The sequence below is a fragment of the Anolis carolinensis genome, chromosome 3 (genome assembly GCF_035594765.1).
Source record: "Anolis carolinensis isolate JA03-04 chromosome 3, rAnoCar3.1.pri, whole genome shotgun sequence".
In the NCBI taxonomy this organism is placed as follows: domain Eukaryota; kingdom Metazoa; phylum Chordata; class Lepidosauria; order Squamata; family Dactyloidae; genus Anolis; species Anolis carolinensis.
In genome coordinates, this window is record NC_085843.1 from 83737519 (window position 1) to 83750025 (window position 12507).

At 42.3% G+C, this 12507-nt stretch overlaps 1 protein-coding gene across 3 annotated transcripts in view; it reads left to right on the plus strand.

Moving 5' to 3' along the window:
- The first annotated feature begins 4968 nt into the window (after positions 1 to 4968).
- efhc2 (EF-hand domain containing 2) overlaps positions 4969 to 12507 on the plus strand; it is a 96841-nt gene continuing 89302 nt past the window's right edge. The window contains exon 1 of one of the 3 annotated variants that reach the window (XM_008107434.3): positions 4969 to 5197. In XM_008107434.3, the coding sequence (XP_008105641.2) occupies positions 5156 to 5197 (42 nt within the window). In that variant the 5' untranslated portion in view covers positions 4969 to 5155. The remainder of the gene's footprint in view (positions 5198 to 12507) is intronic. The other 2 variants (XM_062975179.1, XM_062975180.1) reach the window with 2 other exon arrangements.

Below are 12507 nucleotides of genomic sequence, written 5' to 3' on the forward strand. Positions count from 1 at the left end.
CTCACAGTACCCATCATGCACAGATCTTCTGATAGCCAAGCAAAGCAAAAATGTGACCCACATGTTCTTGTGAAATGCCGATTATGTTTGAAATTTCTCTCTGAGTGATACAACGATCGTCCTGAATCAATCTGTCAACCTTTTGCTTGTGAAACTCAGTGGTTGCTGTCACAGGACGTTCAACTCTTTGTTTGTCACGCGAGTCAGATGTTCCCACCTCAACATTTTAAAACTTACTCACCCAACGATGCACAGTACTCACATCAACAAAATCACCATAAACAGCTTGTATTTTCTGATGAATCTCCTTTGGGGTGACACTTTCTGCTGTTAAGAATTCAATGACTGCATGTTGCTTAAGTCGCATTGGCCGACCATCTGCACAGGGTTCCATACTTCACACTTTAACAACATAACCATTCAATGCTAAGGCTTCTTGCCAAATGGAACTGTAGAGGAGAGTCTACTGAACAAGCCAGTACCTGCCTCATACCAGTACTGCCATCTGTTGAGGAGTTACGAAGGTGGAGGCATTACTTTTCATTCAACTCTTGTATATTCCTTCAGTGGAGGAGGAACTGTATAATCTGGACCTTATAATACTGTCAGTCTCAGCTGTTTTAATCAAACCATTCAAGGGCTATATTATTTAATTTATGGTGGGAAATTATTTCTACTGGTTCATCTTCATGCTTGTGAAATTCCTGTGTAAAATATCAGTTTCAAGTACCAGTTTCTTATATAGTACATGAATCATACCAACTAGAGCTGAGGACATGAAAAACAGCAGAAGGCATGCCTTCCGTTCATTAGTAAAACAGTGTTGGCCACTGTTTGCTTGTAGGTTACTAAATTAAATGAAAAATGACAGCCAGTAAAGAGAGGCATAAGCCACGATTAGCATTTTGTCCGCTAGTTAAATATTGAATTTGATCCAATACAATGGATCAAACATGACTACTGAGTCAAGCTTCACATCCCAGTGTCTTACAGTCTGTCATAACCTATTTTCCCAGTAAAAGAAATCTCATAGAGGAAAAGAGGAGAGGGGGGAGGGAACAAATCGTTTGCATAACCTCAGATCTTTAGAAGTTCTGCATTCTTTTTCTTTACATTCAAACCACGAAGGGAAAAAGAAGCATATGGGCCTGAACGAATAACATGTTTTTGCAATATGTTAATTGTTGCAATTATGGCGTTTACAATCTCAATTGTAATTTTGTTACTAAATTGACAAAACTACACATCCTTTGTTTCTTCTGACAGAAAAGAGAACACATTTTTATTTTGAATAGAAAACTGGTGGTGGAGAGTTATTTTTCCCTTTGCAATTTGAAGTTAATTGATAAATGATATTGCACAAACCAATTGACATGCACACTTATCCTAAGGTTTAACTTGCTTCAGAATTGAGAATATCTGGGAAATACCTGAAGTCAGTTTGATGACGGTAAAGAGCAAGCTTTCTTTTTTACATGTTCAAAGTTTGACAGAACTTTCCAGCAATTAAGTTCTGGCACAAAGAGGTCTTTTTAAGGGTGGTTTTGTGGATTTACTATGGTAGAAACTTTGGTAGGTCACGTTCTATTTCATCAAGTAGCTGAAATGTTGTTCTTATTAATAATAGGCACAGAGGCAAAACAAAACAAACAAACAAAAAACCCCCCAAAAAACAAAAAACCCAATTGTAACAATTCAATCTGAAGTAGAACTGGACATAGGGCCATTATCCAGATATTGTTGAATGACAACTCCAAGCAACCCTACCAACTCAGCTATTGTTGAGGAATGTTGGGAGTTGTAGTTCAACAATATCTGAAGGACCAGACCTAAGTCCCAATTAAAATTCAACTGTAAAACAGTAAGGTATAGGTAAAGGTTTTACCCTGACATTAAGTCTAGTCATGTCCGTCTCTGGGGGTTGGTGCTCATCTCTATTTCTAAGCTAAAGAGCTGGGGTTGTGCATAGACACCTCTAAGGTAATGTGGCCAGCATGACTGCATGGAGAGCCATTACCTTCCCGCTGGAGTGGTACCTATTAATCTACTCACATTTGTATGTTTTCAAACTGCTAGTTTGGCAGAAGCTGGGGCTAACAGCAGGAGCTCACATCAATCCCCGGATTTGAACCACCGACCTTTCGGTCAGCAAGTTCAACAGCTCAGTGGTTGGGCAGTGGTTGGCAGTACTGTTTTTCTATTAAACAGTACTGTTGTTGTATTAAGTTCCATAAGTAGATTTCAGTCTAAAGTAATAAACACCATGTCACCTCATGGTGGCAATAAATGCCACTTAAGAAGGCATTTGTTGGGTCAAACCAAAGGTATATTTATTCAAACAGTTTGTTCCTACATGTGCCTCATGGAAGCTTGCCAGCAGAGTAGAATTAAACAGCTTGAATCCAGAAAAGAAAAATCCAAAAATCAATCCTTGATTATGCTATAAGGAATACCATTTTACTATGCCATTGTACATCCACAGATTTTGGTACCTATGAGAGTCCTGGAACCAAACCCCAGAGGATACCGAGGGTCTGCTGTATATCTTCCTGTTTGGTCTCTCAACTGGTATTTACAGGAAACATGTTTCTAATGCTGGAGATAATAAAACAGCCATTACCGCTGTTACTCAAATGTCCTCGAATGATGACTTTTGAAAGTTATCAAAGTCTTGTGGTAGCAAATTTCACAATTTAAGTAGTGTATGTGGCAACGAAGGTCCGCATAGTTAAAGCAATGGTATTCCTATGGATGCGAGAGCTGAACCATAAGGAAGGCTGAGCAAGGAAGATAGATGCTTTTGAACTGTGGTGTTGGAGGAAAATTCTGAGAGTGCCTTGGATCGCAAGAAGATCCAATGAGTCCATACTCCAGGAAATAATGCCCAACTGCTCATCCGAGGGAAGGATATTAGAGGCAAAGATGAAGTACTTTGGCCACATAATGAGAAGACAGGAAAGCTTGGAGAAGATAATGATGCCGGGGAAAATAGAAGGAAAAAGGAAGAGGGGTCGACCAAGGGCAAGATGGATGAATGGTATCCTTGAAGGGACTGGCTTGACCTTGAAGGAGTTGGGGTGGCGACGGCCAACAGGGAGCTCTGGCGTGGGCTGGTCCATGAGGTCATGAAGAGTCGGAAATCACGGATCAAATGAACAACAACAAAATGGTATGAAAAGGTGCTTCCAGGGACTATGGTATGAAAGAGTGAAAACTCCCTATCCACTTCCTTGGGCAAATCATTCCTTCTCGGCCGCAGAAGAAAACACCACCTGTCTCCCTACAAAGGTTGCCAGGAAAATCCCGTGATAGGGTCACCATCAGTTGAAAATGACTTTTCAAACACACAACAACAACAGGTCCAAAGTCCTTGAAGTAGTCCGTTGTTGTCATAGTTACAAGTTTCCTATTCTCTCTCAAGGTAAATAACATGGTTCTTTGGTGGGAAGGGGCTTCTGACTGGCCCCTCACTCCATTGCTCTCTGCTCCCACAAAAACACAAGGCAAAGGATGAACTGGCACTGAAACTCAGTGACACCCCTACACCCATTGAGTGAGGCTACTTGTTACTATATAGTTTAAATGTTATTGGCACCATAAAAAGAGACAGAGTTGGCATTTGCTTAAGTTACAGTCAACTGTAATTTAGTTATGCCTTAGTAATTGCGTTATTAGTGTCCAACACTGAAACTAGATTTAATTCTAGCAAAAATACTAATTCTTTAAGACTGGCCCCCCTTCCACACAGCTGTATAAAATCCCACATTATCTGCTTTAAGATGGGTTATAAGGCAGTGTGGATTCATAACCCAGTGCCTTTCCACACAGCCATATAACCCAGAATAGCAAAGCAGATAATCTACAATATCTGCTTTGAACTGGGTTATCTGAGTCCACACTGCCATATAATCCAGTACAATGTAGATTTTATACAGCTGTGTGGAAGGGCCTTGGATCTCATTGCAGTAAGAATTGCCCCTTCCAGAAAGCTGAATACACTTTTTATATGTTTGATACGTTTTAATCATTTGATAGACTATTTTAATTGATATGTATATTTTTACAGTTTTATAATATTGTGTTTTACTAATATTGTTATTGTCTGAATCTGGCATTGAAATATTGCCATAGTGTTAAAGCCGCCCTGAGTCCCCCTTCGGGTGTGCGTGTGTGCATGTGTGTGTGATGAGGGCGGGGTATAAGTACAGTAAATCAATCAATAAATAAATCCCCACATTTTCTGCTTCCAACAGGAATATATGGCAGTGTGGACTCAGATAACCCAGTTCAAAGCAGATATTGTGGGATTTTCTACTTTGACAATCTGGATTATATGGCAGTGTAGAAGGAGCCAAAGTCTAACCGAAACCAATTCCTTTGAACTGGAACTAATTATAGTAACCGGGGTCTCTTCTACACTGCCATGTAATCCAAATGATAAAATCAGATAATCCCCACTATCAGCTTTGAACTGGATTATCTGAGTGACAGTCCACATTGCCATATAATCTAGTTCAAAGCAGACAATCTGGATTTTTTATGGCAGTGTAGAAGGGGCCTAGGTCTAATTGAAGGTAACTCCGGGCCCTTCCACACAGCCATATAACCCAGAATATCAAGGCAGAAAATCCAACAATATCTGCTTTGAACTGGGTTATTTGAGCCCACACTGCCATATATTCCAGTTCAAAGCAGATAATGTGGGATTTTATTCAGCTGTGTGGAAGGGGCCTCCTTTACTAGGCGAACTGTAGTAAATCGGGCGGAGGGTCCAGTGGGATGAGGGCCTCGCCCTGCAGCTGCCATTTAGGGCCCTTCCACACAGCCCTATATCCCAGAATACCATGGCAGAAAATCCCACAATATCTGCTTTGAACTGGGTTTGTGGGATTTTCTGCCTTGATATTCTGGGATATAGGGCTTTGTGGAAGGGCCCTCAGAGCTTCTCACCCGGCGACCACACTGAGACGAGGTTCTGAGGCGACTGCAGGGGGCGGCAGGGAGCAGGAACGCCCCTTCTCCGGCAGCCCTCTGTGACGGCGGGCGGCGGTCGCCTGGCAACGGGGCTCCAAACAGGCCCCTGGCGCGCCTTGCGGGCCCCGCGGGTTCGGGCGAGAAACACCAGCCCCAGTCGGCAGCGGGCGGGAGGGCGGCCATGGCGCTCCCGCTTCTGCCCGGGAACTCCTTCAACAGGAATGTAAGTGGCCTCGCTCGCCCGCTCGCCTTGGCGCCCGGCTCTCCAGAGAGGCGGCCCAGGCTTCTGACTCCCCCTCCGTTTATGGCAGGCCTGGGCAAACTTGGGGCCTGCGGGTGTTTTGGACTTCAACTCCCACAATTCCTAACAGCCGGTAGGCTGTTAGGAATTGTGGGAGTTGGAGTCCAAAACACCCGCAGACCCCCAAGTTTGCCCAGGCCTGGTTTATGGGTTTCAGAGAGTTCTCTTGGGCCAGGAGTGGCCTGAAATTAGCCCCACAGCACGTGGTGTTCGTTGGTGGTATCCCACCCAAGTATCCACCAGGGCTGCCCCTGCTTAGCTTTGAAGACCAGGCTGCATTTGTTGCCTTTAAAACAATTGGGCCCTGTAGAGTTCATGGCAACCCCCTCTTCCCAAATTTAGGAAACACATTCAAAGGTAGCTGTATTCCTCATGCAGAAACATACACTGGGGATTGGTTTTAGCCCCCCCCCCCCCCGTGGATGCCAAATCCGTGGATATTCAAGTCCCATTGTGTACAATGGTTTTTGGTTTTTTTTTCGTGTCAGGAGCAACTTGAGAAACTGCAAGTTGCTTCTGGTGTGAGAGAATTGGCCGTCTGCAGGGACGTTGCCCAGGGGACGCCCGGATGTTTTGATGTTTTTACCATCCTTGTGGGAGGCTTCTCTCATGTCCCTGCATGGAGCTGGAGCTGATAGAGGGAGCTCATCCGCGCTCTCCTCGGGTGGGATTCGAACCTGGCAGCTTTCAGATCAGCAACCCAACCTTCAAGTCACGAGGCTTTAACGCACTACTCCACCGGGGTCTCCCCTAATGGTATTGTAAAATGGTGTCATATAAAAAAAAAATCAATTACTTACTATTTCATAGAATCATAGAGTTGGAAAAGACCAACCCCCTGCTAAGAAGTAGGAAAATCACATTCAAAGCACTATCCAGCCTCTGCTTAAAAGCCTCCAAAGAAGGAGCTGGCACCACACTCCAGAGCAGAGGGTTCCACTGCTGAACAGCTCGTACAGTGAGGAAGTTCTTCCCAATGTTTGGGTGGAATCTCCTTTCCTGTAGTTTGAAGCCATTGTTCCGCATCCTAATCCCCAGGGCAGCAGAAAACAAGCTTGCTCCCTCCTCTCTATGACTTCCCCTCACATGTTTATACAGGGCCCTCATCATGTTTCCTCTCAGCCTTCTCTTCTGCAGGCTAAACATGCTCAGCTCTTTACGCCACTTCTCATAGGGCTTGTTCTCCAGACCCTTGATCCTTTTAGTCTCTCTCCTCTGGACACATTCCAGCTTGTCAACATTTCCCTTCAGTTGCGGTGCCCAGAACTGGACACAGTGTGATTCCAGGTGTGGTCTGACCAAGGCAGAATAGAGTTCCCTGGATCTGGACACTATACTCCTATTCATGCAGGCCAAAATCCCATTGGCTTTTTTAGCCACTGCATGACATTGTTGGCTCATGTTTAATTTGTTGTCCACGAGTTACTTGTTTTTGTTTTTTAAAAATATTCAAACAAAGGATGATGGAATCCAAGGATGCAGCATCTGTGGAAGCGGACTGGAAAACAAAATCTACAGAAAGTGATACCTTTGTTGACAAACCCATATGCACAAAACACTTCATGCAAGCTTTCAAGGCTTTTTAACCAGGCAAAAGAGGTTTAAAACAATCATACAGGAGAATAAAAGAAAAAGAGGTGATGTTGGAGTCACAGGCAAACCTTTTGTATCTGATAATGGTTTTGTTGTTCAGTTGATCTCGAGGGATCTCAGTACACGCAGAGCCCCTTCCCTTCTTTGGCCATGTGGGGAATAAGGCAAACGTCAGAAAAAAGTTACATTCCATTAACAGTTCCTTCTGTTAGGATCCAGGATATTATGCTGGTGCAATTTAACTGTAGATTTAATGCATACAGACATTGGGTTGCTGTGATTTTTCCGGGCTGTATGGCTGTGTTCCAGAAGCATTCTCTTCCTGACATTTCACCCAGAACTAGGCATCCTCAAAGGTCTGTTAGAAACAAGTGGGGTTATATATCTGTGGAATGTCCAGGGTGGCAGAAAGAACTCTTGTCTCTTTGAGGCAAGTGTGAATGTTGCAATTGGCCAGCTTGATTAGCATTGAATGGTCTTGTAGCTTCAAAGCCTGGCTGCTTCTTACCTGGGAGAATCCTTTGTTGGGAGGTATTAGCTGGCCCTGATTGTTTCGTGTCTGGAATTCTCCTGTTTTCGAAGTGTAGTTCTTTATTTACTTTACTCTAAAATCAGGACAGTAAATCAAGAAGAACACTCAGAAAATAGGGGAATTCCAGACATGAAACAATCTGGGTAAGCTAACACTTCCCAACAAAGGATTCCACCAGGCAGGAAGCAACCAGGCTTTGTAGCTGCAAGGCCATTCAATGCTAATCAAGCTGGCCAATTGCAACACTCGAACTTGCCTCAAACAGACAAGAATTTCTTCTCCCACCCTGAACATTCCACAGATACATAAATCCTACTTGCCTTGTTTCCAACAGACCTGAGTGTGCCTGCCATAGATGTGGGCAAAACGTCAGGAGAGAATGCTCTGGAACATGGCCATACAGCTCGGAAAACTCACAGCAACCCAGTGATTCCAGCCATGAAAGCCTTTACAACACGTTCTGACACTACTTTCATTGTCATGGTTCAATGCTAGTGAATCCTGGGAGCTGTAATTTGATGAGGCATCAGCACTCTGGCAGAGATGTCAGGAAACAGACAAACCCTGATGGTCTATCATTATCATCACCCATCATCATCATCATCATCATCATCATCTTTCTTCAGTATTAATTATGTGTGGATTCCAACCTCATAGAGCTCAAAGCAGTTATGCATTATGCCCTTCACACACTTTGTTCTTATAAGCACCTTGCAAAGTAGGTCAGGCCCAGAGAAATTGATTGGTTCAAGTTCATCCAGTACATTTTACAACTCAGTAAGGTCTTGAAGCTCCCAGCCTCAGTCGAGAACGCTTAAGCACAACACCACATTGGTGTTCTGTTCTTAAGTTAGGTCATTGTTACTCATTCTAGCGCTCTGCAGATCAGTTGGAAGAGATCCCAAGGGCCATTCAGTCCAAACTCCTGCCAAGTAGGAAAACACAAAACACCACCAACAAATGTCCACCCAGCTTCTGTTTATGATCCTTCGATTGCTGACTGCAGTTGTAGCCAATGCTGATGAATATGGTACTACATTTTAAAAAATTGCACATTTCCTGGGTCAGAAAACACTGATCTCTATTAATGTTGTCCTCTGTGCATGCTTACTGGCTAGCAGTGGTTGCCCAGAAATTGTCATGTATTGACATCTCATCCCTAGCTCAGCAGCTTGAAATCCTTTCTATACCTGTATATAATAGAATAAGCAATCTTGAGCCCTCCACATCTTTTGAGCTATATCTACCAACAAGGTTAGACAGAGTAGATAAGCAATAGAAGCTGTAGTACAAAACATTTCAGAACAAACAAGATACTTATGCTACAACGTCTATGTATAAAATTGTTTACCTTCACATTCACTCTTAAAGGAGCTTGGTGCATTGAAACATTGCAAGAGGCAAATTTAAGAAATATGTTTTCCTTGCAAGCAGTGCCATTCATGTTAGTAGAAATTGTGTATATATTTAGAAATTGACTCCGAAGTCACAGTAATTATATGCATTTTGTAGCTCTGCAGCACATCACAAAAGAAAAAAAATGTTTTCTGAGTGAATTAACTTTGTTATGATACAACTACCACTTTAAATGTGCAAGGACAGGTCCAAAACTTTTTAAATTACAAGTTGAGAAATAAATCTTGTAGGATGAAGGATCAGCTGAAGAGAGTTGTATCCAGGCTTATGAAACTACTCCATTCAATAAAGACTGGATTTCAAACACACTTTTTGTTTTGCTTTTATCTTGAACTTTAGGTGGCTGCTGGTCTCTTATCACATTTTCTGAAAGTCTATTGGAAGAAAGTTTAGAGGTGAAGTTGCTTTTCTGAAGCCCAAGAGTTTGCATTACCTATAACAATATTTGGTTTGCATAGGAGCATGCATTGTAATGAATTGTTAGATGCTTGGATGTGTTTCCACAAGCACCCCGGTGATTTATTGGTAGCTAGGCAGTTAATACCAATATTCTCTGTTGAATGGAAACTGCTTACCTGCCCTCATATTTGGACATCTCATCTTTATGTATAGAAACAATGCACCTTTATTTCAGGTGTATGGGACAAACAACAAGGAGTGTGCAGGTTGATCTACAGATTTCTCTAGCTATCATTGCCCCCCCCCCCCCCCCCCGGCCACTGGAGATGAGATGCTGTTATGTTTTTTTAAATCTTATTTTTATCCTGCTTTTCTCCTGATATAGGAAATAGAATAATCATGTGCCATAGGGTAGAGTCCATACTTGAATTTGGTGAATCTGATACTATGTAGCTGCTGATGTTATACCATGCCTTTGATACATCCTTAGTGCCAAGTTTTTAGGAGACTGCAGCTATTAATATAAAATGGACACATACCTGTTCTCCAGAACCATGACTCCAGTTTTCTTGCAAGAAAACTACTGGTTTCATCTTCATAAAACATGCCATACCTCCACACAGCTTCTGGAACAGCAAAGTTGCAGAAGCTTTCATTTTCAGACAGCTGCTTCCTTTACAAATTGTTTTGTATTTTTGTTGTTGAAGGCTTTCATGGCTGGAATCACTGGGTTGCTGTGAGTTTTCCGGGCTGTATGGCTATGTTCCAGAAGCATTCTCTCTTGGCATTTCACCAACATCTATGGCAGGCATCCTCAGAGGTTGTGAGGTATATTGGAAACTAACAATATCTGTGGAAGGTCCAGGATGGGAGAAAGAACTCTTGTCTAGCATATTATTTGAGAACACAAATGCTGGACCACTCTGACAACCACTATGTCAGACTACACAGAGAACCCATTGAAATCCACAAGTATGTGGACAATTTCAACAGAAAGGAGGAAACCATGAAAGTGAACAAAATCTGGATATTGTCAGGAGGCTGCAGTATAGTTGGCCCTCTGTATCTACCAATTTTGCAAATCAAGCCCATGTCTTGATTAAAAAAAATAAATACAAAAAGCGAACTTTGATATAAGGGAGACAAATTTAGTATGCCACTATGGTAGCTGTGCCTGGCCACGCATTGCTGTGGCTTTTTGGATTCGTTTGTTCGCCAGGTGGAATAGCAGTGAATAGCCCTGTAGCCACAAAGCCTGCCTGTTTTCTTCGTAAGGGTATCCTGGTTTGGTGAGCGGGAATACACTGAATTGTCTTGGTGTGGGAGGTATGCATGCTGTTATTAGTCTCCTTGAGTAGCATGTAATGGCCTTGCAGCCTGACTGCTTCGTCCCTGGGGGAGTCCTTTGTTTGGAGGTGTCAGCTGGCCCTGATTGTTTCCTTTCTTGAATTCCCTTCTTTTTAGATGGTTCCCCTTTTATTTGTTGTCTTGATGGTATACATTTTATTGTTTTTTCCCTGATTGTTTCCTCTGTGGAATTTTCCTGTGTTCAAAGTGTTGTTGTTTATTTAATGTCTGGGTTTGTTTTGGTTTTTAATACTGGGTCCTTTTTTATTTCATTTGCCGTCGTTTGTTGGATGGTGTTAGCTGGCCCTGTTTTCCCTGTGTTCATAGTGTTGTTTTCACTGTCCTGGTTGTAGATTGTTGCAATATTTGCAGTGTGGTGTTACTGTTTTTCATAGGATTTCTCTTGGTAGGAACCAGACATGCATGCTGCAATGTGTCACCTTGATGAGTATTTAATGGGCTTTTAGCTTGATAAGCTGGCTGGTTCGTGGGTGGGTGTTTTTTGTGTTTGAAGGTGTTAGCTGGCCCTGTGTGTTTGAATTTCCCTCCTTTAAGAATGTTGGAAGTAGTTTGCCTGTTTAGTATGTATTGTCCTTGTTGTTTTTAAGATGGTAGGGGCTTGAGCAGTCTTGTTGTACTGTCCTGGTGTTGTGTACTGCAACTCACATAATCCCAAATAGCCGGTTTCAATTTTGTTTTTGTTTTGATGTCTAAACACAGCGTGGATGACCATGTCTTTTGTGGCCAAGTTTCGTGGGTTTTGGGTGTTTAGTTTCCCTGTTTACTTTAAGGCAGAAATGGTCAGAACATTTTTATATATATAGACTAGCTGTGCCCAGCCACGCCTTGCTGTGGCAAAGTGTGGTGGTATGGGAAATAAAGTATTGAGGAATTGGTGGTAGTTAAGGTAAAGGGTAAAAATTTTTCCCTGACATTAAATCTAGTTGTGTCCAACTCTGGGGGTTGGTGCTCATCTCCATTTCTAAGCCGAAGAGCCGGTGTTGTCCGTAGACACCTCCAAGGTCATATGGCCGCTGGCATGACTGCATGGAGTGGCGTTACCTTCTCACCGGAGCAGTACCTATTGATCTACTCATATTTGCATGTTTTCAAACTTCTGGGTTGGCAGAAGCTGGGGCTAACAGTGGAGGCTCACTCCGCTGTCCCAATTCGAACCTGTGACCTTTTGGTCCGCAAGTTCAGCAGCTGAGCGCTTTAACATGCTGGGCAACCAGGGGATATTATTTCCTCAAGCTTGTTAATATACAATATTTCTGATTGTTCCTTTTTTTGTCTGTTGGAGGCAAGTATGAATGCTGCAATTAGCTGAAATGATTAGCATGTAATGGCCTTTCAGCTTTGAAGCCTGGCTCTTTCTCCCTGGAGGATTTTTTTGTTGGGAGGTGTTAGCTGGCCCTGATTGTTTTCTGTCTGGAATTACCTTGTTTTCAGAATGTTGTTCTTTGGGATATTTTATGTGCTTCTACTGTTTGTGTAGATGAAGAAGTACCTATATGCATTGATTGAGCGTACACACTAAAAAAATAGGCTGTGGCCTTCAGAAAACAAGATTTGCCAGACTTTGGTGATGGGAATACTTTGTTGGGAGGTGTTAGCTGGCTCTGACTGTTTCCTGTCTGGAATTGCCCTGTTTTCAGAGTGTTGTTCTTTATTTAGTGTCATTTTAGAGATTGTATTGTTTTATTTTATTATACCACAGTAATTTTTAAATATTCTGATTGCAGTGTTTTTTAATACTTGGAGCCAGATTGTGTTCATTTTCACGGTTCACAGCAACATAATAATAATAATAATAATAATAATAATAATAATAATAATAATAATAATAATAATAATAATGATAGTAATAAGGACTTTGGTAATACACACTGCTTCTCTCCCTTCTCAGCTTCCTTTCTGGAAGAATCCTTTCTTAGGAGGTGTT